Genomic DNA, 27,759 nt, shown 5'->3' on the forward strand with positions numbered 1-27,759 from the left:
GCTCTTTCGAGCACTTGCAGATAGATGACAGATGTTTACTTTGATGTTCATTGATACGCACGTGTGAATTTTTTAGGTGAACCAGTCAGTAGCTGTATGGTTTTTACTGAAAATTGATGTATGTGTTCACTTCATTAAACATACCTATTTCTTACACTCTCTATTCTATTGCCTGGTATTTCTTCCTTATAATTCCACTGGAACATATTGGACTGGTTTGAAATTTGTCTTACAAATGGGCCTTTTCAACTTTACTTATAAATGGACCATATTTGTTGATATAAGCGGGAGGCATTTCCTTACATTTTCTACCCATTGATGAAAACACCATAGTTTTATTTTCTGTACCTAAAAGTGTGCAGGTGCTTTAAGGACTTCCTATATTTTTCAGTTCTGATTTACATATTAGCTTTTGTCAAACAAGGACAGCTGACAGGGTGTAGTGCATGTGAATGTCTGGCCTTTTGCAATTACCTGAAGCACATTCACGATGGCTATTTCATCTCAGTATGCATTGGGATCTCCTAAGCTAGTTTGAACAATTGTTAGTATCCTCATTTTATAGATGTAAAAATGTCTAGAAGTTGGGAGAGAGGGCTCAGTGCATGAAGTGACTCTGCAAATGTGAGGACCAGAGTTTGGGCCCTTAGGACCTATGCCAAAGCCACCTGTGAGCCCAGCACTCAGAAGGCAGTAACCTGAAATCCCTGGTACAAGCTGAGAACCTAGACTAGCTTATATTGTAGTGCTCCTGGTTCAACCAGACAACTTAAGTCAATGAGGAAAATGGAGAGCAATGGGGAAAAAGACCAGACTCAACCTTTGGTCTCCATGAGCTTGCATGGACATGCTCATGCATGGACACATGCATACATACCTCACACAGACACAAGCAAACAACAACAGACCCAAATAAGTGGGATCAGAGAATATGAAGAACTAACCAAAGGACACCTGGCAGATGATGGAAGTGTCTGTCTCTTGATCTCTTCTTGTTAACTGCCTGGTAGAAATAATGCAGAACTAAATGGCAGAGCCAGAGAAGCCATCAGTGACCTACCTGGGTTAGGATAGAATTGATGAGGCACACGTGATACTTTATAAAGCAGCTCTGAATAATTAGATATAAATTATAATAGTGCCTGACATCTGATGCTTTCTAAATATAACAAGACTACCGAATATAAGCCATTCTAAAACTAGACATAATGATAATCAGTTGGAGTGAAGCCCTCTGTTACTAATTCAATTATTGCCTGGAAATATATATTCATTCAGATAATCAGTGGAACACAGGTGCTCTTATAAATCCCCAGTGGATTTACCAGGAGAAGTCTGCAATTGTATTTTAGCAAGCCTCCACAGATAATAACAGGGACGATGTTTAAAATTCTAAGCAAAGGAATTGTTGGCTTGCATTTTGCTACAGTGTGGTGTCTAAAACAATCCTGCCAAGGTTCAAACTCCAGCCTTCTCATTTCCCCGTGGTACTGGCAAACTTCACCCCAGTAAGGATGGCGTGCAAGAGAATTGGGAGCCTGAAATGCAATGCATAGTTGCTGATTTCCCTTAATTGCTTTTTTAAATGTGAGCGCATAAAACTAATAATTATTGCATGATAAATGAGGAACAAACTGGAGTGTGACTCCAGCTTGTGAAAATCCATGGTGCATAAAACTTTGAACATGACACATCCAGATTCGCAAATTATTGCATCCAAAATTTAGTTCCTCTGGCAGCCAGTCCCTTTAATCAGACAACTTGTTAGAATTCTCTCTCATATATTTACATCTCTTTCTTTTTTTTAAACTTTGAGATCCAGGATTTTTAAGAGATCCAGGATTTTAAAGCCGCATAATTGAAGACAATTTCCTGAAATTAAACGAACAACTTTTATTCGTTTTAGAGAAGTCAGTGGAGGTTGATATGCTCCTTCAGTCAAGAGATGAGAACATTTTTTCTAATTTTGTCCCTTCTTCCTCTATACTTGTGTTAGATTCTCGTGGAAATAGTGGACTTAAGGCATAGAATTCTTCAGGTGTTTTATATTGTATGATAATGTTATTTCCTTATAATAAAATCCTTTCTTTGGTCCTCTTGAAAAGTCGATTAAAGTTACTATTGAATGCAGCTTTTGGGTTTTCTGTGTGGTGCGTCTCTGGGTGTACATATGCTTCTTGTGCCTTTTCTTCTTCTCTGTTTGTTTTGTGCTCTCCTGGTTTGTCTTCTTTTTGCCTGTTTGTTTTGTAAAGCAAGAGAGAAAGAAGGCATGGGGTTGTGTGGCTGAGAAGGTAGGGAGGATCTGGAGGAGATGAAGGGAAAATTGTGAGCTGAGTGTATTGTATGGGAAAAAAGTCTATTTTCCATTAAAACCAAACAAACAGTATTGACTGAGTGTGTTTGCCATTTGTGTTCATTCTAATATGGGATGATGACGGTTGCCAAGTTTGAATATCATCCTCAGTTATCTTCTTGGTTGGCCTACCAGCAATGCTATTGGGTGAATTTCTAGTGTTCCTGGAGCCTTTATCGCGTGTTGATGTTATTTTTTTAAGCTATGTATATGTTTCTGTAGAAAAATGGTTGCAAAGTCCTGGAGACATTCCTCAGTGGATAAAGCATTTGCTTCACAAATGTAGGGAATGGGGTTTATGTCCCTAGAACCAACATAATAACTGAGTGGGTGAGGTGATGAACCCATAATCCAAGCGTTCAGGAGATGAGGAGTCCCAGTACAGACTGGCCAACCCAAAAATCTGTGGTTCCAGAAGAGACCACCTCGTAAATAAGGCAGAGAGCGGTATAGGAAGACATCACACATCAACCTCTGGACTGTGCACTCACAGGCATAGGCATGCATGCACACCCATGCACATATGTGAACATGCCCTCACACCACACACACACAGACACAGACACGCACCCAACCATGTGCATACACATACATCCCAAAGAGAGAAAGAGGGAGAGAGAAAGGAGGAAAGAAGGAAAGACAGACAGACGGACAGACCATTCTGAGATAAAAAGACAGCAAGTTTAATTCTATAAATGAAAGTCCAAAGCACCTTTTTAAATGCAAACTTGTCAAATGTTCTGGCATGGCAGCTTTATTTCATGGTGACGGTGGTTGTTGTTGGAGACAAAACAATTATGAAATCAAGTTGGCTTTGATTCATTCATTAAAATCTGTCTCGTACACTCCTATGGGGTAAATGTGCTAAATATTTCTAGTTCTTGGGCTTTTCCCATGTTTACAGTATTCTATTCTCGCCACTCTATGCCCTTCTTCACCAGCTACAGCTCTTATTCAATTTCTGAGCGTTTAGAGCAGTCCCTAGATAATACAACGTGCTCAGGCCTAGTTGGTCATTTGAAAGGCGCACATTGTATCTCATTTTAATATTCCTAATCAGTGCATCATGCAAATGCATTCTGAATAATGCATGTCTCCACTTTAATTACTTGTTTAATTATCTTTAGTTTTTTTTTTTCAAAGCCTACAGTTATGGCTGTTGCTCAGATGATTAGAAAATTGCTTCCAGTTGCAGAAATCTATTTCCTGTTGTTTCTTTTGGCAGTGATTGCAGACCGGCCACCCCCAGTCATTCGACAAGGTCCCGTGAATCAGACAGTGGCAGTGGATGGTACTTTAGTCCTCAGCTGTGTGGCCACAGGCAGCCCAGTGCCGACAATTCTGTGGAGGAAGGATGGAGTCCTTGTGTCAACCCAAGATTCTCGGATCAAACAGCTGGAGACTGGCGTGCTGCAGATCCGCTACGCTAAGGTAACTTGCAAAGACATGTGGACTTCCTGCGAGGTTCTGCTTTCTTTTTAACGGCAGCAACTAGTGTTGAAAATACCATAACCTGTATGAAATAATAAATAAAACACATTTTATGGGGATGCATCATTTGTTCAGACATGCCACTGTGTGTGCTTGAGGTAATTTGCAAGTAATTGAAGGTCCCGTGGAGGTGGAAGAAAATGCTTTGGAAGACGTATTGAGGAAAGTGATTGGGGACCTGAGAGGTGGTATGCCTTCTGTGTATATGGTTATGATACAAGGCATTTTATAGTTAACTAGAAAGGTAAATTTTCTAGTACTGCTTTATGCACAGTGGACTTGAGAAGTGTTTCTGTTGTGACTATTTGGTTCAGCATTTTGCAATTACAGACTATAATATACATGAACAAGGCATATAAAGCCATGTATTAACTCAATATACATGTCGAATCAGAATGCTAAATGATGAGAAGCCCACTGATTTGTGGACACAAATGTAGGAATTTACCCTTCTGGGACACTACATTTCGCATCAGTCCTTATATTGTTTTGATTTTGATTTTTCTTTTGTGGTTTAGATCAGTTAGGCTTTTGAGACATATGAAACAACAGTATTAGGCCAAAGTCAAAGTCACTTCTATTGCCTGGCTGTGTGTTGTGGGTGGCTCCTTTGGAGTTTTGGATCAACATCACAGTTGATTTGGCCTGCCACAAAGGTTACCATGTTCTTCACGGCAACTGTTGCACATTGCTCTTGCCGTGACCAGAGCCAGATGACAGTATTTGAAGAGAAGAGTTGTTCGATTAAGAGGAAGTATATGGCTTTAGCATGCTGCTCCTGAGTTTCAGGTTGAACCAGGGTTTACATTTTAGGCTTCAATTTTCAGAGAGAGGGTGTTCTTTCCATCAAGGGTTTTGTTTATACTTCTGAGACTGACTTAAGTTTTATAATAAGAGGGGGGATAGAATGAGTAATTTAAGAAGTTACAATATAATTTGTTTGTCCCTAATCTTTGATGCTAAACCTAGCCTGTTAAAGCATTGCAAAAAATTTTTTTTTCATTGAACAGTTAGGATAACCATATAAAGGTTGTTTATTTCTGTATGCATGCAGTATTTTCCTCCACATTTCAAAAAAAAAAAAAAAGGTATTCAATTCAAGGGACATTTCTGGTTAGCAGATTTTAATGTAGTTATCCATATTCATGGACCATATACAAACCTGTAATTGTTTTTCCAGCCCAGCAAGCTCTTGATTGTTCCAAATATTTCTTTTCCATCTGCTTTCACAGCTGGGTGACACTGGCCGATACACCTGCACTGCATCAACCCCCAGTGGTGAGGCCACGTGGAGTGCTTACATCGAAGTGCAGGGTATGTCCACACATTTGTCGTGAAGCTCTTTCGGTAACAAAAGCCAATGGCCTGGTCCATGAGGGACAGGCTACTGGGTTACCTACATTCATGTGCCAATTTGTGTATGTGTAAATGTTTGTGTTCTTCCCACCACACCTGGTAGAGTTTGGAGTTCCAGTTCAACCTCCAAGACCCACCGACCCCAATTTAATCCCCAGCGCCCCCTCAAAGCCTGAAGTCACAGATGTCAGCAAAAACACAGTAACTTTATCATGGCAGCCAAACTTGAACTCAGGAGCAACCCCAACGTCTTATATTATAGAAGCCTTCAGGTAGAGGGGGGGGGATTTCTTGCATGCTCCTTCCTTCCTTCCTTCCTTCCTTCCTTCCTTCCTTCCTTCCTTCCTTTCCTCTTCCTTCCTTCCTTCCTCTCTCTCTCTCTCTTCTTCCTTCCTTCCTTCCTTCCTTCCTTCCTTCCTTTCCTCTTCCTTCTTTCCTTCCTCTCTCTCTCTTCCTTCCTTCCTTTCTTCCTTCCTTTCTTCCTTCCTTCCTTCCTTCCTTCCTTCCTTCCTTCCTTCCTTCCTTCCTTCCTTCCTTCCTTTCTTTCTCTTTTTGCTGTTATTGTTGCATCCAGTGTTCTTGTTCTAACATATGTATCCATCCTTAGCCATGCATCGGGTAGCAGCTGGCAGACTGTGGCAGAAAATGTGAAAACAGAAACATTTTCCATCAAAGGACTCAAACCTAATGCAATATACCTTTTCCTGGTGAGGGCAGCTAATGCATATGGGATTAGTGATCCAAGCCAAATATCAGATCCAGTGAAAACACAAGGTAAATATTGATGGACTGAAACTTGAAATACCTACTTAGCCTTAGATGTTATAATTATACTGGTGTGATGTGTGTGTTACTTGCTTGATTGTACCTTTGCAAAGTATTCCTTTTTTTTCCCTATACAATACAATGTCTACAAACTATATTTTTCTGGACTGATTCTATCAAGACTGATAACATATGGAATCGCCTCACATAAGACAACAAATCCACTAAAAATACCCTGTGGCTATTTGTATATTCTTTACCATTTTGTAAATTTTAAAAGTCTAATATCTTGACCCTATTACAGTTGTAGTTAAAACCAAGTAAATTTGTTGGTGCCAAAATTCAGTCCATATAACCTCCAAGATAATTTTTCAGAATTCCCACCCTAGTGAATGCATGACCGGTGAAAATCACACAGAAGTAGGTAACCATGAGAAACTTTGTCTTCATACCTCTTTGTAACCAATCTCCTGCAAGCCACAGAGTAAATCCTTTGAGTCTTTAGTTGTTCTGATCTCTTTTTCTCACTGCGTGAGGCATGATATGAAACATCTCAGTGGAAAATAACACATATTTTGATGGAAACTGGATGGAAGTGAGAGACCAAGACTGGAAGCATCTACTATCTGTTTTAACACATGCAGAACCTGAAGTGTTATTCGCTGGGATTTTCTTTTCAATATGTTACTTTTCATCTTCTGTGGATTGACATTATTTTCCTCTTTTGACAGATTATGTTCCCTGTCTCCCTCTTACTCATTCTATTATTTTAGAATTCTTATAGAAGTAAAATGTACACTTATTTGAGCCAACCGTTACCTTTTCCTTAAACTTAATGTCATCATAATTAAAAATACTCTGTCTCTTATCTTAATAAGGCGATTGGAAATGGAAAATGATTTCCCCACACACAGAAGCCCTGACTCTGAGTTAACATTTCCAAAGGAAAAACTGTGGACTAGTTATAGATGAGGAGAGAAGCAAGTTGTTCACAAAGAGCCTAAAAGACTCAAGCTGCTGTCTTCCTGGTACAGGAGGGCAGACGGCAGCCATGTCACATGCTCTGGCTACTCCTGGGGTACAGCTAAGCAGTCTTTTAAGAAGGACATTTTGCTTTAGAACTCACAGAGAGAGTCAGCTGAATTGCCGAACATGTCCGTGTCTGTTCCTTGTGCATGAAATCAACACACCCAGATGCATAGGCATATTTGCTATTGTGAGTCACCTACTGGGGAGCCTTCATGTACTTGGAGCCTGCCTTGAAACAGTGTGAGGTTTGCAGTACTAGATATGCCTGTGTAAAGAATGTCGAAACTCCGGCAGCTTCTATGTGAATTTAAACTCCTGTTCCCCTTAGAAGAGTCTCTGTCCAGTGAACCTAGAGGAAAGTGTTGATAGCAGACTTAATGCTAGTCTCCCATACTCATGGGACTGTGTTTGTGACATACTCATTTGTAAATGAGGATATCGTTCCTATGTCTTATGAACATCATCTTTTCCTCTTGGTTGGGTTGAAACAGACTCCTTCAGACACATAACTAGTAAAACAGCATGATAAAATGGATCTGTGTCACCTGGAGACTGACTTTCTAAGGAAACATGCATACCATTTTGATATAAGTATTTTCATCTCCTCAGTCTAGCTGTGTGGCTCTTAGCAAGTTGGTCATGCCTGAGCATCCCATCTCCTTGGTTATAAAATGGAGCTAAATGAACTCACTTCTCCAGAGTTGACAAAGATTATTAACTAACAAGTAATAATGCATGCAAGATACTTTTTTCTGTCTAATGTCATAGCAAACCTGTGCTTCTTTCGGTGTCTAAAATAATAATAAAGAAGATTCACAGAAAATTCAGCTATCATATCACTATGAAAAGTAGCAAGTTTGCCAAATGAGAGAATCAATTAAATATATCTTGACAGCTTGGAATGATGAGCCAGCACTAACAAGATTAAAATTAATAGAGCAAATTAAAAAATCTGGTACTTGAATTGTGGTTTGAAAAATTAACTATAAAAGGCTGGAACAAGCGGGCCAGCTTAAGGAGTGTGTGTGTCAGGGTTTAGTGAAGTGCACAGACTCCAGTTGAAATTAACTGTAAGATCTGTCTGAGTTCACTGAGTGATGTGCTTGCCAAATGAACAAAATTCATCCTTACTGGGATTTTCAGAATCATGTCTGAATCTAGTCATCCTTACCCCTTTATTTTGAATTGGTTGGATCATGAATTATGTAATATGTTGGCTGTGAGCACTACATTTTAAGATGGACTTTTAAGAGGTTTTCTTTTATTTTGGTTGGAAAGATGGTATGAATCAAATCCAGGGTTTCATATTCACATGGTAGTGTCTTACCACCAAGCTGCGCTTTACCCCAGCCCTGACTCTTCAGTCTCCTAAGGGAAGACCAGTGACAGTAGCTGGTAGAGTAGTTGGTAGGACTGAATGAAGAGCTGAAAATCTATTCTAGTAAAAGAAATTCAAGAATCTTGATTTGGCTAAGCCAAATCCAAAAACACATGAAGAGTATGAGATCCTTCCCTTATCATAGTAGGTGACTGTGGTGTGGAAGGCATACTTTCTCTTGCTCCAAACAGAAAAGGAAAAATTGGGGAAAGTAACTAAGCCCCATTGAGACACAGTATAGCCTACCTCAGGATAATGGCATGGGAATGAACCTGGCAAAATTCAAAATTTGATGCTTCAAGGTTGATGGTGTTCGGGTGTAAAGTAGGGATTGTATAGGTTGTGTTGGGATAGAATGCTACTTTGGGTATGATTCTGACACTATAAGCCCTAACATTGAGCAATTCTTGAAACTTAACTTTTAATGGAAACATATATAGAATATTACAGTATGTGTGTAGGATTCATCACAAAATACCAGTTATGGGTATGGGAGGAAATAGCAATAGGTAAAGTATGTGCTGCTCAAGGACCTGAGTTCAGTCCTTGGCATCCATGTGAAGACATGTCAGACATGGTGCTGTGTGCTTGTAATACCAGCACTGAGGAGACACACAGTAAAATCCTTGAGGCTTACTGGCTGCCTGCCTAGCCAAATTGGTGAGCCACAGCTCCCAGGGTAAGATACTAACTCAAAAAATAAAGTGGATGGTACCTGAGAACCAGCGTGTGAGGCTCACTCCCTACCTCCACACACTTAATGTACAGGTACCTACACACAAACACATACCCAGCTGTGTATGCACACACCCACACACATGCGCAAAGAAAATTTTCAAAAGGAACATACTAGTTATTATACACAGTGAGTGCTCCCTGGACAGTCCTCCCCCAATAATTGCATAGGGGGTTATAATACTGGACTTGGAATTAGATTGAGAAATATCTAATGTTTGTTCTGAGGATATCTCTGAATGTTGACAAAGAGCACTTACAATATCATGCATTTAGGGGACTGATTCACAAGCATCTCAAAAATACATTATTAGATGTCACTTTCCCATTTTCTTTCTGATACATAATGTTCTACAACAATAATATAAATTGCTCTTGCAAAATGATAACACTTGGTAGGACAATCCCATCATTTTCCTGAAGGGATTGATTGGCTGTGAAGAGACACCATAGCCAAGGGAACTCTTACAAAAGAAAGCAGCTATTTGGGGGCTGGCTTCCAATTTTAGATGGTTAGTTAGCCGGTTGTTATCATGGTAGAAAGCAGACAGGCTTAGCATTGGAGAGTAGCTGAGAGCTTTATATCCTGCTCCACAGGCAGCAAAGTGAGAGACACTGGGCCTGATCTTTTCAAAAAACATAGGCTTTTGTAACCTCAAAGCCCACCAGCACCCAATGACACACGTCCTCCAATAGGGCCACACCTCCTCTAATCCTTCCCAAACAGTTCCACTCCCTTGTGACTAAACATTCAAATATGTGAGCCTGTGGGAGCCATTCTTGTTCAAACCACTACACTAATCATTTGAAAAATGTTTTGTTTTTTTTTTTTAATTTGGTCATAAATGCCAGTGGTTCTTTGAGTATAGGAACTTTCCTATGAGGCAACTGGTTATAAACTGAAGACATAATGTGTCCTAGTTAGGGACTCAGTCCATTAAGTTGGGCCTGACCTCTGCCTAACCATAAAATGCCTTTCGTGCCTTACCACAATACATTTCTTTTACCAATCCTCATGAGAAACCAGGTTAGCTGCCAGTCATTCTGTGACATGTTAGGAACTGAGGTTAAGTGATCTCCCTTGCAGTTAGGGGTGGGCCTCAGTAGGAGAGTTCCAGTCTACTCTAAAGCCCTGGCTTGGGGTGATGGGAGGAAGTTATCTTCCCAAAGTCACAAGAGCTTTTGTTGCCCAGGGGAAGGTACTCCTCCAAACCCAGGTTTGGTTTCTAGCTTTTCTTGTTCCAACTGCTTCCTTCTTGCCTTGGAGTTGATAGCTAAATCCAGAGCAGCAATGGGGAGCAGAGAGACAAGATGATGTGCCTGAGATGGCCAAGTCACTGCTAAGTGTTTTCCCTCTAGGCTGTGATTCTAGGTATGCTGTAGGTCAGCACTGGACAGCAGTATAAGAAAATGTGGAAAATGTAGAGTCAAGAACTGTCCTAGTCTATCTAGGTGACGGTGGTGCACACCTTTAATCTCAGCACTCCAGAGGCAGAGTTTGAGTTCTGTGAGTTCGAGGCTAGCCTGGTCTACAAAGCTAGCTCCAGGACAGCCAGAGCTATTACACAAAGAAACCCTGTCTTAAATATATATGTTTTTGTTTTTTCTCCAAGATAGAATCTCACTTTGTAGGTTTGGCTGTCCTGAACTAACTACATATACCAGGCTAGCTTCAAACTCACAGAGATCCATTTGCCTTTGCCTTCCAAGTGCTGGAATTAAAGGGATGTACCGCCATGCCCAGCCATTTTGATTATTTATATGCTTGACTTTTAGGTAGGGCTCCCAGGCAGCCAGATGGCACAGATGTTTAATAATGGTTGACCTGTCAACTCTTCCATCCATCCACCTTGGTGCTCTGAACTCTGTCAGAGAGAGTCACAAATCTCATTTGAACATTCGTAGTTTTGCTTCTTATCCTGTGACAGGGAATATTTTATCATTTAGCAAACAAAAACTTTCATCTAAGTGTATGTGTTTCAATAGGATAGTCTATAAATGGTTCTGTAGTCTCCCCCCCAAAATCTTTTTGTTGTTGTTATTGTTCTTTAAAATGCATTTCTTTTACTACTTGAAACAAAGAAACACAGCTGTACTTTAGAAAGCCTCTACAGCAATGGGCAATTTTTGTTGAGGATGGAGTCGAGCAAATTTGGGGGACAGTTCCATGTTCCCCAAAATAGTATAACATAAAGGACACTAGATGGCTGTTTGATTCTTACTGTGTCCCTGATCTCCTCTCGAATATTTTAGTATTCATGAGACCGAGAAGAAATTATTAAATCCTCCATGTAATATAGAAAACTAAACCAATGTCAATTAAATGATGGTAAGTTCTCTAATCTCCCAGATCTAATCAGATTTATTTTATCAGACCGTAACTGTAGCTCCTGTGCCCCTTGCTGTATAGCCAGTTACCGCCGTCTACCTTAGTTGACAAAATGTCCGAGTTCCTCCTAGGAGATGTGTTGCTCAGCGGCTTTCTGCCTTCAATCTCCTCTTCCTGTGTTTGCTAGCTTTTCCTTCCCCATCCTCTCAGCTGTAACTCCCCACTCTTCTCTTTCTTGTATAGTTAGGATCATTGCAGCGCGGTGTATCACACTCAGAGAGAATTGTACCAGAGCTCTGCTACTCAGCAGTAAAATGATCATTCCATGGTAGAAGGCTCTCTTAAAAATTACTGTTTGCCACTGTTATCTTTGCTTCCTGCACTTTTTGGATTACACAGGTTTTCTGCTTGTTCTGACATGCCCACCTTCTCTTTCTTTGTTTCTCTTCTCCTGATATTTATAAAAAGGTTAAGCTTTAATGGGTGGCGAGATGGCTCAGGAGCTAACAGGCCTTGCTCCAAAAGTGTGGGGACCTGTCTTTGAATCCCAGCATCCACCTAAAAAAACTCAACCATGACCACATCGTCCTGTAACACTAGTGCTGTGGGGAATGGAGCAGAGACATGAGGCTCATTGGTGGGTTTGCTGGCTGTCAGCCTAGTTCCAGATCCATTGAGAGACCCTGTCTCAAGGCAATAAGGCAGGATGATAAAGCAGAACACCTGATGTCCTCCTTGGGCCCTGAAAATTTATGCATATGTACACACACACACACACACACACACACACACACACACACACACAATAAGTTGTGCTGATTTTTCTTTATATTCAGGCTGACTTCACAGTTCCGCTGATTCTCCTTTTCAGGGAGTGCAGGAGCATTGCATAGGTCCTGACAGTGTTTTGAATTGTTGCAGATGTCCCACCAACCAGTCAAGGGGTGGACCACAAGCAGGTCCAGAGAGAGCTGGGGAATGTCGTCTTGCACCTCCACAACCCCACCATCCTTTCTTCCTCTTCAGTGGAAGTACACTGGACAGTGAGTTACAACATTTGTATTGTTTTCAATAGTCAGGTGATTTCTGTGAGATGGTGATACATAGAGAATTCACACCACCCGTTTTTCACTTCCACACCAATGTTAATTCTACTATGCAAACCTTGCTTATTCTAGTGCCTATGATCTGCCCTTAACACTATATACGTATGTGTGTATGTATGTATATACATGTCAAGGGATAGACTCACAAAGGATTTGAATTCATGAAATGTGACATGCACATTGCCACGTATTTCTTTTCTTTTAATTTAGAAATACTTCCAAGTAGTATTGAGCAGATTTTTAAAATATATTTTTTATTCATTCTTTGAGAACTTTATGCATACATATATAATGTATTTGGTCATATTCACCCCCTACCCCTTACCCTCATGCTTTTTAGATCCACTCCCACCCTCCCATCCACTTCCAACTTCATCTTAGTAGGTTTCCAAAACCAAAATGGAAAAACAACACCTTCTCTAAAATGCCCACATGTCTCTTAAATATTGTGCCACCCATAGTGAAACCTCATGCTTCTGCTGAAACATATATAATATTGTCATAGAAACTAATGCTTCCTTACGGCTGTGCACTAGAAATCCACACTGTGGGGTCCCATTGTTTTTTTTTTCCCCTACTTGTTGCATTTTTATTACTTTGTAGCCAAACAGTAAAGTGGTGTGACTAACTCCATTTTTATCCATCATTGTAATAGGTGGACCAACAATCTCAATATATTCAAGGATATAAAATTCTCTATCGGCCATCAGGATCCAGCCATGGTGAATCTGAGTGGTTAGTTTTTGAAGTGAGGACCCCAACCAAAAATAGTGTGGTGATCCCTGATCTCAGAAAAGGCGTCAACTATGAGATTAAGGCTCGCCCATTTTTTAATGAGTTTCAAGGAGCAGACAGCGAAATCAAATTTGCCAAAACCTTAGAAGAAGGTAAGTATGATGGAGTGGGCTTCCAGGGCATGCAACATGTTTCCTGTGCTTTTGAATTAATGGAAGTTGTTTAAAAGTTAGCAATGATGTTTATCATTAATCTGTGCACATTAAATTATTTTTTATGGGAATTTATTTGCAAGTATAACAAACCAAATCCCATAGTGAGTGACTTGCTTCAGTGGTGACCTGCACAAAACGTGGGCAAAGGTGAACACTATTACTAAAATTCAAAGATGGGATTTCGCATGGTTTGCTCGCTTTTTTTATCCATGGGAGCTTATGTTTAACGGGGTGTAGATAAGGTGAGTAATATCTGGGTTTGCCTGGACTTTCCAGAGTCCACATTTTCTCCTGCTTCCTCATGCTAAGAAATCCCTTAGTTCTTGGCAAACCGGTATTTCCACCCTATAACTGAGAACTGAAAAACAGTATTCACATAAATATAAAGAGTTTCATGTCACCATATACTTTTCCTTTTTTTTTTTTAAAAAAAGAATTTTCTCTAATTGGAACATAATCTATAAATGATGGGTTATAGTTAAACATAAAAAAGCAGCATTCTTTTTCCTACTTTTGTACATTTTAAGGAGAAAATATGAGATTTGGGTGACGGGCTACAAGGAATAGATGTTGTACTAGGATGTTTTTAATTTTTAGAGATACATTGCTAGTCTGCTTATGTGTGCATGTGTATAACTATATGACATCATGGTGAAGACATGGAAAGAGTATTTTTTCTCCTTCTACCATTATATCCAGGGATATAACTAAGGTGGACAGGCTTGCCCGACCGATGTATCTGCTTGCCGATCCAGCTCGCTGCTCTGTCCTGAGCTGTGTTGTGCTGTAATTATAACTAGCTATGAAAAATTCACAGTGTCAGTGACTTCGTGTAACGTGGAGAAAACTTGTAGTTTGGAGCCCTTTAGGGCTGGGTGATACTCTTATTCAAAACATGTAGCGCCTGCATGTTTACTGTGTGCTTTTGAGTGCTGTGTGTTCTACACGACGCTCTATCTACGTTTTATTACAATTCAATAGCACCAAGTGCCCCTCCCCGAAGTGTGACTGTGTCAAAGAATGACGGAAACGGTACGGCAATCCTTGTCTCGTGGCAGCCACCTCCTGAAGACACTCAGAATGGAATGGTTCAAGAATACAAGGTAACTCGCTTAGTGAATTCACTGGCAGCCCTCAAGGCTCACAGGAAAAGAAACCTGTACGAATTGTCTGTTGTCCTTTGTCGCCATCTGCTGGCCCAGCTGCCAACATGTAAAATTATTTCTGAAGTTCTATGCGTATCGTGAAGTAATTGTCCATAACTAGAAAAGCTATTTGGAAAATAAATAAGTAAAAATTAAAAGAAAGGTTGTAAGTGGTCATTTAATATTTGCTTATGTAATCTCATAGAAATAGGCATTTTAATGCTCCTGATACTTTTTTTTATCCCCAAAATGTGGCTTTCAATACATCACCCAGAATTGGGTTACTCTATTTTTGAAGTTTTTTTTTTTCCTCTTTGACACCTGCAAAATTTAGAACTTTACAGTTAGGTTGGGGAAAATTGCTTTTCTATGCATGGAAGTCTATCTTTCATGAAGAATTTGAAGTCTCTGAACAAAATTCTGTTTGCTATACATTTTTGAGATATGTAGTGTATTTCTCAAGTAATTTTACCCAGTGATTCTAAATAATTATTTTTGCCTGTGTAGTAATAGTTCTTCAGCCCATTAAGATGGACAGTTTCTACTAAGATTTATTCTGTACAAATACATTCATTAAAAATAAAAAACATTATAAACTTTAGATTTACTCAATAGCATGTGAACTTGGCCTAGTAATGAATCTGTAGTATAGAATAGTGATGAAATCTGTGTTTTAGTGTAGTGGTAAACAAATAGCTGGTGGGTTAAATCAGGAGCATCTCAATAGAAAAGAAGTGTGTGCTTTTCCAGCATTTCTGCTAACAAACTATATATATATATATATATATATATATATATATATATATATATATAGCCGGGGAGAGGGCTTGGTCGGTAAGTACTTACAGCTTGAGCATAGTGGCCTGGGTTTGACCCAGAAGCCACTGGAAAAGGTGGAAATAGGATACTTGCCTGTAAGCCCAGCAGGAGACAAGCCCTGCCCCGGGCTTGCTGACTCCGGAGTAGTTCCAGGTTCACTAAGAAATGCTGTATCAAAAAGTAACCTGGAGAGTGACTGAGAAAGACAAACTCAGGGCTACACACACACACACACACACACACACTCTCACACTCGCACAGGCACGCATACACACACACATATGCACACAAACACACACAGAACACAGTATTTTTGAAGACTGCTATAAATACACTATAGATGTTTCAAAGCATTTTGAATAAAATTTTCACTTGTAACTGGTTCATTAAAAGATAAAAATGGCCGTCATTTTCAATGCTTTCTCATAAGTCTAAGGTTTTTTCAGTACTAGGATATAACAGGATGCTATATTTCAGCCCAGGGAAGCAGGCTGTAGAAGAAGCATTCATAAAAGAGCCTAAAATTTGATGATGTCTTGGCTCCCAAGGAAAATTGTGTAACGTAGACATTTTCCCCTAAGAGTCAGAACTCATTTCTCTCCTCGAGAAATGTGCAAGGATGGATTTCACTTAACTTCATGGTCAATTTAAAATAATAAAATGCCTTTCAGAACCTGATTGACTGGTACGAAATCAGTTTGTGGCTTCGGTTCAGCTGTGTAATGTAATTGTTGGGAAAAATTCACAAAGGAGTCTCTTTCCAGTGGTCAAGTCGGGATAGAATGACTCACCATTTGTGAGCATTGTGCATTCAAACTATATTGCAGGCATAGAAACTTTCAAAGAAAGAGTTAAAGTTTATTGGCCAAGTGATAGACACATTGGTGTTTTGATCATCTTTAGGTCTGTGTTCCTAGTATAGTTTAGATAATAGTCCATCCTAGCCAGTCCTTCCTACTGCTGGAGGGTATTTCAGAGAACCCAGAGTATTGTGAACTATTCTAGATATCATTTCCTTGTGGGAACAATAAAAATATCATCCCTTATATCTATTTATTCAAAATTATTGTTCTATGATTAATCTTTCAATGACCCTTAAAGCCAGGCTCAGAGTGTAGTCAAACTTTCAATTTCCTAAGCAGATTGAGTCTTATTGCATGTCACTATCAAAGTTCATGACTACACAGTTACCTTTTTATTACAAGAGTTTTCTTGCAGCAAATGTATATAGTTATTCTATTCATTTCCCAATGGGCTACAAAGCAGAAATTAATATTTCAATTTATAGGGAAGCTCTGTTTGTCAATATTGCTTATTGATCACAGTTCAGCGTACCATACTGTAGATAAACCCTAAGGTGACCCTTACTCCTTTTCAACACCAACCTGTTTGTATGAAATATTTTAAATTATTCGGGAGCCCTTCTGCCTTCCCAGACAACTGTGTCTTGGTTTCGATGTTCATGCGATGTGTTAGCTCTGGTTAATTCTGTCCTGAGGTACCAGGCTCAGCACTTCCTATATTTTATGGCATCTGGTCACATGGAGTTACTCCTGCAGTATGATTGTCAGAGGATGACAGATACATTCTTCTTCTTCATATAAATAATAATTCACAGCCTTCTGCAGAATAATTTTTAATTTCCTCGTGAAAATTTCTTCATGCTTAAGAAAATGAACAAAAACCTAATGAAGTGGGCCCATGAGAGCCTTAAGAGAGAAACTGACCAATTTATGTGATAAGATTTTTTTTTCATAAATTTTTTGTTTTATGTATTTATTTATGTGAGTGTGGGTACATATCAAAGCAAGAAAAGGATATCAGATCCCTCATAAATTGAGTTACAGATGTTTATGGACTAAATGATATAGGTTGTAATCTAAACTCTGGACTCGTGATTCCTGTGATTAGGTAGCAAACTTTCTTAACTGTTGAGACATATGTCCAGCCCCTCTATCAGTGGTTCTCAACCTATGGGTTGTGACCCCTTTAGGAGTCAAACATTCCTTTCAAGGGGGTTGCCTAAGACCAACAGAAAACACAGATATTTACATTACGATTCATAGTAGTAGCAAAATTACAATTATAAAGTAGCAATAAAAGTAACTTTATCGTTGGGGGGGTCACCACAACGTGAGGAACTATATTAAAGGGTCACAGCTTAGGAAGGTTGAAAACCACTTCCCTATAGGATAGACTCTTTTTTTTATTTCAAATTTTTTTATATATGGATATTTGTGTTTCAGTTTTACATATCAGCCATGGGTTCCCCTGTCCTCCCGCCTCCCGCCCCCACTCCTGCCTTCCCCTCGACCCCCTACCCACCATTCCCATCTCCTCCAGGGCAAAGACTCCCCTGGGGATTCATTTAAACCTGGTGGATTCAGTACAGGCAGGTCCAGTCCCCTCCTTCCAGGCTGAGCATGTGTCCCTGTGTAAGCCCAAGGTTCCAAACAGCCAGCTCATGCTCTAAGGACAGGCGAGGGTCTGCTCCAGCTGGGGGCTCCACAGCCTTTGGTTCATAATTCATGTGTTTCCATTAGTTTGGCTATTTGTCCCTGTGCGGCCCCCAGAAATCCACAATGATACCTCCACTATAGACTAATGGCAATGGTCGAGAGAAAGCCTGAACTGATCTAGTCTGGTGATCGGATGGCCAAACACCCTAACTGTCGTGCTGGAACTCTCATCCAATAACTGATGGAAGTGGATGCAGAGATCCTTGGCCAGGCCCCACATGGAGCTCCAGGAGTCCAATTTGCGAGAAAGAGGAGGGATTGTCTGAGAATTGTTGAGACCAAGATTGGAAAAAGCACAGGGACAAATAGGATAGACTCTTATGATTGTATATAACAAAAGTACCTGTGAAAACGTTAAAACTACATTTAAGCAGCCACGGCCAATATGCAATCTGACTAGAATAGTCTCAGAATTAGGTCAAGGCCCAGAATGACTTTTAAAGTTTCCTTCGTTTGGGTTCTTGATAGATGTGAGCTCTGTGTAGGTCTGAAACGTGTCCATGATTGATGTGGAGCTTTGCATTAACGGGTAAATTTTCAGCTGTACTTTCGTTATGTACGTCTTGCAGGTTTGGTGTCTAGGTAATGAAACTAGGTATCACATCAACAAGACAGTTGACAGCTCTACCTTGTCGGTGGTCATCCCCTCGCTGGTTCCTGGGGTCCGCTACAGTGTGGAGGTGGCAGCAAGCACGGGGGCCGGGCCTGGGGTCAAGAGTGAGCCTCAGTTCATCCAGTTGGGTAAGAGTCACATGATCTATCATATTCCTACTTGTCTCTGCTTGGCTCTTTTTATTTTCCTTATAGATCAGCCATTGTTGCCAGTCAAGAAGAAGCTGCAGTATGGCTTATGGCTGCCACGGGACTATCTTGATTTACCTAAAACATAGATAACTAGAGATCTGTAGCCACTTGTCACTTACCAAAGGCAGTCCAGTCTGAGAAATGCACCATTAGGTGACTGTGTCGTTGTGTGTGCATCACAGAGTACAGTTATGTAAACTAAGACGTCTGTGACATCAGCAGGCAATACAGTCTTTTGGGAACGTGGTTCTGCATGTAGTGTGTCATTGACCAAGATGTTACAGATGGCTAATGACTGTGGATGTCTCACAACTAAAACATCAAAGTGCAACTATTGCTCTTTCGAATGCAGAGCTATTAATATTTACTGTCATTCCTACTCAGTCTTATGGAATTTTTATCTAATGAACAAATGTTATTAACTGAACATCAAAGAAACCTCAATGAAAGAAAAAAAAACAAAAAGACAGTCTTTCCGCTTGTGGATTTTATACCTGTTTGGGAAGGGAAATATCTTAGTTAGGACTTCTACTGCTCTGACAAAACGCCATGACCAAAAGCAAGTTGAGGAGGAAAGAGTTTATTTAGATTATTCTCCACAGCACTGTTCATGATTGAAAGAAGTCAGGACAGTGACTCAAACAGGACAGGATCCTGGAGACAGGAGCTGATGATGCAGAAGCCATGGAGGGGTTTTGCTTCCTGGCTTGCTTCCCAGGCTTCCTCAGCCTGCTTTCTTACAGAACCCACAACCACACCAGCCCAGAATACTACCACCCACAATGGACTGGGGCTGGGCCCTCCCCCATCAATCGCTAATTAAGAAAATGCCTTACAGCCAGATCTTATGGAGGCGTTTCCTCAATTAAGGGACTTTCAGATGACTCTAGTTAATGTGTCAATTTGACATAAGACTAGCCAGCACAGGAGATAAAACCCTTCCTTGCAACACTCAAGCCAGGTATTGGAAATTTACAGCAATGTGAAATTTATATTTATATTTAATGCCTATTTAAAATTATAAATGGTATTTATTACAAAAGGTAAATGAAGATATTAATTTTAAATATTTATATACTAATTATTTAGAAGGTTAAATACAATTTCTGCTTAAAAATATTAGGTTAATGAAAAGGTAAATGTGACCCGGAAGCCTACATGACTATCACTCACTACATAAAATATATTATATACAGAATATACAAATTAACAGGTGATTAAAAGTAAAATGTAAGACAACAAATACTATTAAAATAATTTGACTTCTAAGCAGTGACATCTAAATCATGAAAGGTAGCAAGAAGTGCACTGTCAACTTTATATATTAACAATCAGAAATTAAGCTTGGCAGTATGTCACATGTTAAATTGTGACCAAAGGATCAGATGATGTAAGTCTACGTGCTTTACAAGTACACACCTTCTTAATGTACTAACAATATTGTCATACTAGAATTATGTCCAAATAAATTAAGAAACATTCAGCCTGGAATATTGTTCATATTTGATTGTTAAGACCAAGCTGGCAGCTCTAAGACAGTTAGAAAATCACTGCGATGTGACATAGTGTAGTATCCCAAACACACAGTTATTGGTTAGGACTCAATTCTGTATAAGCTCTAAGAGTACCAGGCACTCTGGGCCATAGGCTGATAAGATTGAATCTTTAAAATGACATTTCCAGGGTTGTACCCAGGCCAGCTGAAGAGAGGAAAGGAAACACATCCTATGGGAGAGCTTCAATGCTTCAGGCTAAGAGAGGTGAATATTGCTCTCGCCCATTGTGATTACCCATAAGATGGCTGGGCCACCACAGAATGAGGTCACTGAGTAGGGAACCACCTTCTATCAAGTAGAGCTTTAAATGGTAATTATGAGATTCCCATTTAAAGCTTGCTCACTAAGTTCCAACTATGAGCTAGAATTTAATAATTTTTCCCTTATTGTTTCCACTTAACCAACTTTGAAAGTAATTATTACATGCATATCTTCTAGACAAAAATAGCTTCACAACTCATTTCAAGCAATATAGGAAACTGAAAAAAATTTGCTTAATGCATCTGTTACAATGTTTTAACATACATGCAGGAATAAATATAAGTTGACACACACCCTTTACTCACTTTTGTGTAATGTCAATATCTATTTTTTTAACATTATAAGTTACATTGCAACAATCTGGTTGGTATTGTTTGCTTTTATAGCACACTGCCTTTTCCTCCTATTATTTTGGAAGATGGCTTTGAGCAGAGGACTGTGAGTTATTTTATTAAGATTTATATCAAGAAATTTAAGAATCAAATTGATTTTCTTGGAATTATAAATGTGTTCTAGGTTCCCATATTTTAATATAGCCTCAGCTGCACCGAGGCAAAGCCTGATGTACCGAGTGGCCATTTTAATTCATTAGTCACACTACACTCTGCTGTTAAGCCCATCTGGTCACTGGCATTGGAACCCCCCTTGGCCCTTTCTATAAAATCTGACGCTACCCAATTTAACCTTGCACAAACAGCCATGAGATCTATAAACCTAGTAGATACAAAGGATGAATTAAGATTGAAAAGAATAGGTCTGCTTAGTGAGCATCGAGAGGTTGAAATGCTCTTAGGACAAACCAGAGATAAAAGGGTCTGGGACATGAAATACAACTTTCAGTCAACAAACAGTTGAAAGCGGGTGACTGCTTGTGAAAATAGTTTTCCAGCCTTGACCCTCTGCAGAATGAAATTAGGAGTCATGTTCAAGAAAAAGGTGCATCTACACACACACACACACACACACACACAGCATGAAAAGGAATTTAGACCTTTCATGTGGAGAGGAGTACTATGCTTCTAAAATAGTCTCAGTACACACTGAAAGCGATTTGTCCCATCATTTAATAAGGAAAAAAAGCAATATTCAAGTGAAAAGATGTCATACATGAAGAATTAGTTGTGTCGATTATTTTTCTAGAAAAGAAAATATGCTTTGGAACTAGAAAATGCTCTTATTTTAAAGCAGATTGTGTTGACAGAATTGCTAGATGTCCCTCTGATTTGGGTTTGGATTCTCTTTCTGCAGAGCAACTATAAACTAGTCCTTCCTTGATAGGGCTCCAAGGAGCTGGCTGTTGGTGTCTATATGCCAAAGCATCTAGTCCATGACCTGGTGTCCCTGTCACAGAGAACTTAGAGTGGCAGGTGTCCTGAACCGTTTATGCAACCTGCCTGCATGACCCCTCTCTCACTGACCAGGATGAGTGAGGGATGGGTATGTGTGTCTCCAAGGAGACATGGAGGAGGTAATAGGACAAAACATGTGACATACCCAAAGCAATTTATTACACACAGATATGCAAGGGCAGGGAGTGCACACAAGGATCAGAGAGAAGGCCACAGGGGCAACTCATTATCCTACAGGTGTAAATCTAGAGAGAGGACCTGTGGAATGGTGTCTTTATTGGTACCCGGAAGTCTCCTCAGAACCAAACCCCTGTGAAGTTCAAGGGTTTAGTTGTTCTGAGAGGAAACAGGGATGGATTCCAGAGTGTTGTGCCATCACGAAGAGGCTGTCACTACTGTCCATGTGCAGAGTCCATAGAGGGCCTGTGGGGTCGGTAAAGTAGGGTGAACTGCTGTGTCCCATACAGAGTTGGTCATACGGAGGCTAGAGTATAAGAGGCATCTCTGGGTTGAGCATACTAAGAACTGGGAGAAAACAGAAAGATAGAGCTGCAGAGATGGTTCTGTTCTTGCTGTGAGAGTTCGAGAATCCAAATCAGAATTCCCAGGACCCGTGTAAAAGCTGGGCCTGACAGTGGGCTTCCAAAATCCCAGCATTGGAGAGGCAGAGAAAAACAGATGCCTGTCGCTCGCTGGAGACCAGACTAGCTGAAACACTGAACCGTACCTTCAGTGAAAGGTCCTGTCTCCAAAACGAAGACTGAGAAAGATATCCAGTGCTGAATTCTGGCCTCCACATGCGTATCCTTAACATAAACACACCCACACCCACATGCACGCATACGTTTGCGCCCAAAATGCATGCACACTTAAACACATACATTCTTTTCAAAGCTGAAACATGTTCCTTGAAGATGGCCCTGACTTTCTCACATTAAAAAAAAAAAAAAAAAGGACTGAGTCAGCTCTACCCACTCACTGCCTTTCTATTTGCTGCTAATGGGTTTAGGACAAGAGGGAAGCATCCCCCCTTAACTGTGTGCCCACAGATGGCTGTGCCGGACTCCAGGGTATAGTTCTGATCTGATGGTCATACAGATGGTCCTGGTTAAGCTAAAGGGGTCACAGACACCCCCACCCCAGGAGGAGATAAACGATGGTAGTGGGAGAATACACTGTATGTAGCAGAGTATGCTGTATATATCGAATAACAAATTTATAGTAAAAAGGACAAAGTGGACCCAATCCAACATGAAACTATAAGAATGCAGGACAGCAATGGTCTATGTCAGATGATTTAACTATAGCAAGAAAAGCACCGACCACAGTAAAATGAGTGAGCACCTCTTTTTCCACCAGAGATTGTGTGGGGTGATGTTCAAACTATTGCCACGAGTGAAGATTCTGTACCTTGGGTAGGCTCGAGTTGGGCATCACGCAGGGCCAACAAAATGGGGTGCCTTGATGGGAGAGCAACAGTCTCCAGGCAGCTCTGTGCGACCTGAGCTAAGAACCGCAGGCTTCAGCGACCTCTCCATAGGCTTAAGACAAATGTCCAATGAGTACCTTTTATTACCCGTGTATTCTATCAATTTTTAATTTTGATTCAAAATGTCTAACAGGAAATATGAGTCCTTTTGGCTATTCATAACACTTGATGATTCTTTTACATATTTAATGTTCTTTTCTTATATCTACTGCTGACCATCATTATTATTTTAAAAGAAGGATTATCCATAGTTCTTGCAGGGCTAATTTTTTATGGTGTTTTAGTGATCTTCTGTTTTATAATTCTTTCTGAATATAGCTTCAAATAATGTGTTGTTCTGACAGTTGAGAATCCTGCAAATTTGTGAGAAGAGAACAAACTTTTTTTTTAAGATCTACTTACAGAAGAAGTAAAATTTCAGTTCTGGTTTCCTGTCCCACTCCCTCCCCACACACCATTTTTAAGACAGAGTTTCACTATGCAACCTTGGCTGGCCGGGACGCTGTGTAGACTGGCCGGTCTCAAATCTCACAGAGATCCACCTGCCTCTGTCTCCTGTGTGCTGGGCCTACAGCTGTGTGCCACTGTACCTAATCCATTTCTACCATTTTTTAAGCAAATATTTGAGGGTTCCTACAGATGTGTAAGAAAGTATTCATCTTTTCTGTATTTATTTACTCATTCAATAACCCTTAGATATTAGAATGCATTAAATTATCCCATATTTTAGAGGCACATTGGTATATATAGTTAGTTTTGTCCTAGGAAACCCACTCTAAACACCCACACAGTTTTCTGAAATAAAAAGACAGAGGGCATTTGATATCTTTAATTATACTCTCATAAAAGTGTGACATGCTTGTTTTGAATTAAAACAAATGGAATAAATCAAAAATTTCCCAGAAAATCTCTTGAACTGCCCCATGGTGTGGCTGAGGCAAAAATGCAAAACAGAAATCATTGTCCAAATGTTAACAAGATGAAACATGAGCCGTGTATACTGTGTCCACGTGTAGTATTGTGTCACGTTGAGATTTTGACCCTCAGTAACCAAGAGATGGCCTTTCAGATTCTCACGGAAACCCCGTGTCTCCTGAGGACCAAGTGAGCCTAGCTCAGCAGATCTCAGACGTGGTGAAGCAGCCCGCGTTCATCGCCGGCATCGGGGCAGCCTGTTGGATTATCCTCATGGTCTTTAGCATCTGGCTTTACAGGCACCGCAAGAAGAGGAACGGGCTCACCAGCACATACGCGGGCATCAGGAAAGGTGTGGCGGCTAGAAAACCTTTTATCTGAAACTGATAGTATGTTACTCATGGCGCACGGCCTCCGGTAAATGCCTTGAATACATGAAAGGTATAAGCGCTGTTATTTCTCCACATTGTCCGGATCGGAATGTGTTTGTGTTTTTAGAAGAGCAATAGAATTTTCCAAGCTCTCGGGAGCCTCTTCCTCTTAACTAGGTTTCTTCAAGATCTAGACATTAGCCTATTCTTTTAGGCAGATGTTTATTTTATGCTTTTGAGGGAAATTTGAAATCACCTGTCACAGGAATTATGAATTCAGGCTTATGTGTTGTTGTTGTCATGACTTGGGGGTTTTGTTTTTATCTTAGTTTGGTTTTTGTGGATGAGCACTTACCTGCCATGTGCTTATTTATAACAATTGCCCTTCGTGGGTACCAATGACAGTTGTGTGGGCTGCTTTAGGTAGCAAATTGAGGTTCGTTTATCACTCACAGATTTTACACGGAGTTGAATATTTATATGCGTTTAACTAGTAGGTTCATTAAGAGGTCTACCCAGGTTTAGACAAAGCGTTCTTTGCTCGCTGTGATTCACAGCTTGGAGGCTGGGCCACACACGCTGAGAGACTGGCATACCTTTGCAACACACCCTCAGAACGCGGAGATGCGTATGTTTAATTTTTATTCTCTGAGTCAGTTCTTCCCACTGTCTCATAGAGAGCCGTCCTCCCCATCCTCAAGTGTTCCATAACTCTGGTTATAGCAGGTCAGCTGTAAGTCATAGTGGCTAACCCCTTCTCCTTTCCTCATTTATAATATCCCTTTTTTTGTTCTCAAAATTATCATGATTTGGATGATAACACTGTGATTCACCCTAGATAGAGGGCCCCTTCGTCAGCCTGACAGAAGAGACTTACACTGCTACAAGGCAGACTTGCTAAGAAGGACACTCCTTGCCCAACTGTGACCTCTTTTTTATTTTAATTGTGCCAACGTTTCCTAAGCAAACATGTCCTGGCCAAGTGCTGCCGCTGACTAACGTATTGCAAAGTCAGTGGTGTCAGTGGCTCTAAAACGTCCCTATACGTTTAGACAGAATTCTAGGTCAGCAGTCTCCACTTTTTCTGTACTCCTGCTTACAAGAGATCTTGGCAAAAGGATTGAGCGAGACCATCTCCAGCCCTGTGAAACTGAACCCCTGACTGGCCCTGCAGCCTCCTTGCATATGTCAATCTTCTCGGCCATTGTCATCTGTACATTTTTAACCCCCAGACTTGTCTTCTGTCAGTGGCCCTGCCTGTGACATAGTGGAGAAGGCCGTCGGGCCAACGCAAAGACAGTATGGCGCATTGTGTATACAAAGTGGAACCATGACAGGCACATGTGAGCCGTATGAATCTTTGACTCAGAACCATGGAGAGCAGGGGTTTGGGGGAGGCGGCCTGGGAGGGAGGGGGGTACCCCTGGAGACTGGTTTTGAAATCTGGCTTGAGTTAGGAAACATAGCTAAGTAATATTTAAACGTGGAGTCCCTTGTACCTTCTGCTTGAGGGACCTCCATCAACAACTTGATTGTATCCATCCAGTGTTTCCTGTGGCAGCGAAGTGCCTTTGCTGGATAATTGTAGCAGGTTAATGCTCTCTATTGTCTCCGGATCTCAAGATGTGACACAAAACACTCCTTGCTCTCCAAAGCATTCCTTTCCTCTACTAATGTCCTTTGAGCATGCCAGTAAACACCTACGTGCATTCTCCAGAGCTATCCAACTAATACCATTGTCTTTCCAATTAGCGTCTGTTGAGACAGAAATCATGGAACATAATTATGAATGTGATTTCCTGAGCCCTTGATTCTGAGTTCCTGACTTGGGCATTTTTTTTTTTGGGGGGGGGGGGGGGGAGGATTCTTTTTCTATGCATTTTTTTTAAAAAAGTACATTGTGCCATCTTAAATTTCCTATGCCAAAAATAAAAAATAATGGCAGTGACTTTAATGAACTAAGATACGGCGTATTTTAAAGACATCAGCGCATAGTGCCCATTTGCCTATACAATGTCAAGCCCGAGTGTGACGTTTGGATACTAGTGAGGATTTTGGTATGGCCTCACTGCGTTTCTGTTGGTGTGATGTGCTTACCAGTCTACACCCATTCCCACAAATCCCCATCATCAGCGAGCACACAGAGTGTTAGCTGTGTTACTGGAAGATTTAGGAGTTAAGTTGGGTTTGGGTGGGTAAACCCGCTGAATGATTGCCTATCTTTATTTGTTCTTTATCTTCACAAACGGGTTAGCAAACGTATCTCCACTGGCCTTTTCTCTTTCCCCATGTCCTTGTAATCACAAATTAATGTTCAGGTGCTCCATTCTTGCTTGAACAGCTTTAGTTTGAAATGCACCTCTTTTTTGTATTTTGTGAGGACTTGTTACTATTGGGGATTTTTTAATGTAGCGAAATTATATTGACTTTGAAAAGATCTGAGTGAAAAAAATCGCAATAGCATTCTTAAGATGGTTCTGCTGTGTATAAACTGAGGATGCAGGGAGGGTTTTGTTGCTGTTCTTTCTAGTATGCTAGTACTAAAGTGGTTTGCAAAGAAGTGGGCATGCTACAGCCTTCCAGCATGTTCCCGTCAAAGCTCAGATCCTAGCATCAATGTCCTATTGATGTATAAATGGAAAATATACTTTCGCAGTTTTGATACATGATAAATAATCAATATCCCAGCTTATTTCCCTAAAGAATTCTTGAAAGCAATCTTTAATCTGAAAGGAAGGAATTTTCCTGCTTTCCTTATTAGAGCCTCATTTTTACTTGACGTTGAAGAGGTGAGATTGGAAAATTGTCTAGTCTCCTCCCTCTATGAAATAGCATGGAAACTGCTATGGTGCCAGCCGACACCCAGCAAAGGGAGAAGATGGGGACGTGGGGGAGGCCAGACTGCTACTTTTGAGGTCTGCAGTTCCATTTCAGGCATTATTGATTAGATTAAGATTTATAACTGCAGAGAGAGTGAAGGTTCTGGAGTGGGGGCTGTTATTGTTCTTTTGTTCAGCTTCTAGGATGGCATTTAAAAGG

The 27,759-nt window shown here is 40.4% G+C and overlaps 1 protein-coding gene across 10 annotated transcripts in view; it reads left to right on the top strand.

The window, feature by feature from the left end:
• Window positions 1-27,759, top strand: part of Robo1 (roundabout guidance receptor 1) — a 1,035,706-nt gene that overhangs the window by 953,445 nt on the left and 54,502 nt on the right. For all 10 annotated transcript variants that reach the window (XM_036203231.1, XM_036203233.1, XM_036203229.1 and 7 more), the window contains 9 exons: window positions 3,579-3,784; window positions 5,077-5,158; window positions 5,304-5,472; window positions 5,808-5,974; window positions 12,358-12,479; window positions 13,198-13,429; window positions 14,474-14,595; window positions 18,545-18,716; window positions 24,504-24,701. In XM_036203231.1, coding sequence (XP_036059124.1) covers window positions 3,579-3,784; window positions 5,077-5,158; window positions 5,304-5,472; window positions 5,808-5,974; window positions 12,358-12,479; window positions 13,198-13,429; window positions 14,474-14,595; window positions 18,545-18,716; window positions 24,504-24,701 — 1,470 coding nt within the window. The remainder of the gene's footprint in view (window positions 1-3,578; window positions 3,785-5,076; window positions 5,159-5,303; window positions 5,473-5,807; window positions 5,975-12,357; window positions 12,480-13,197; window positions 13,430-14,473; window positions 14,596-18,544; window positions 18,717-24,503; window positions 24,702-27,759) is intronic.

Source organism: Onychomys torridus, chromosome 12 (genome assembly GCF_903995425.1).
Source record: "Onychomys torridus chromosome 12, mOncTor1.1, whole genome shotgun sequence".
Taxonomy (NCBI): Eukaryota; Metazoa; Chordata; class Mammalia; order Rodentia; family Cricetidae; genus Onychomys; species Onychomys torridus.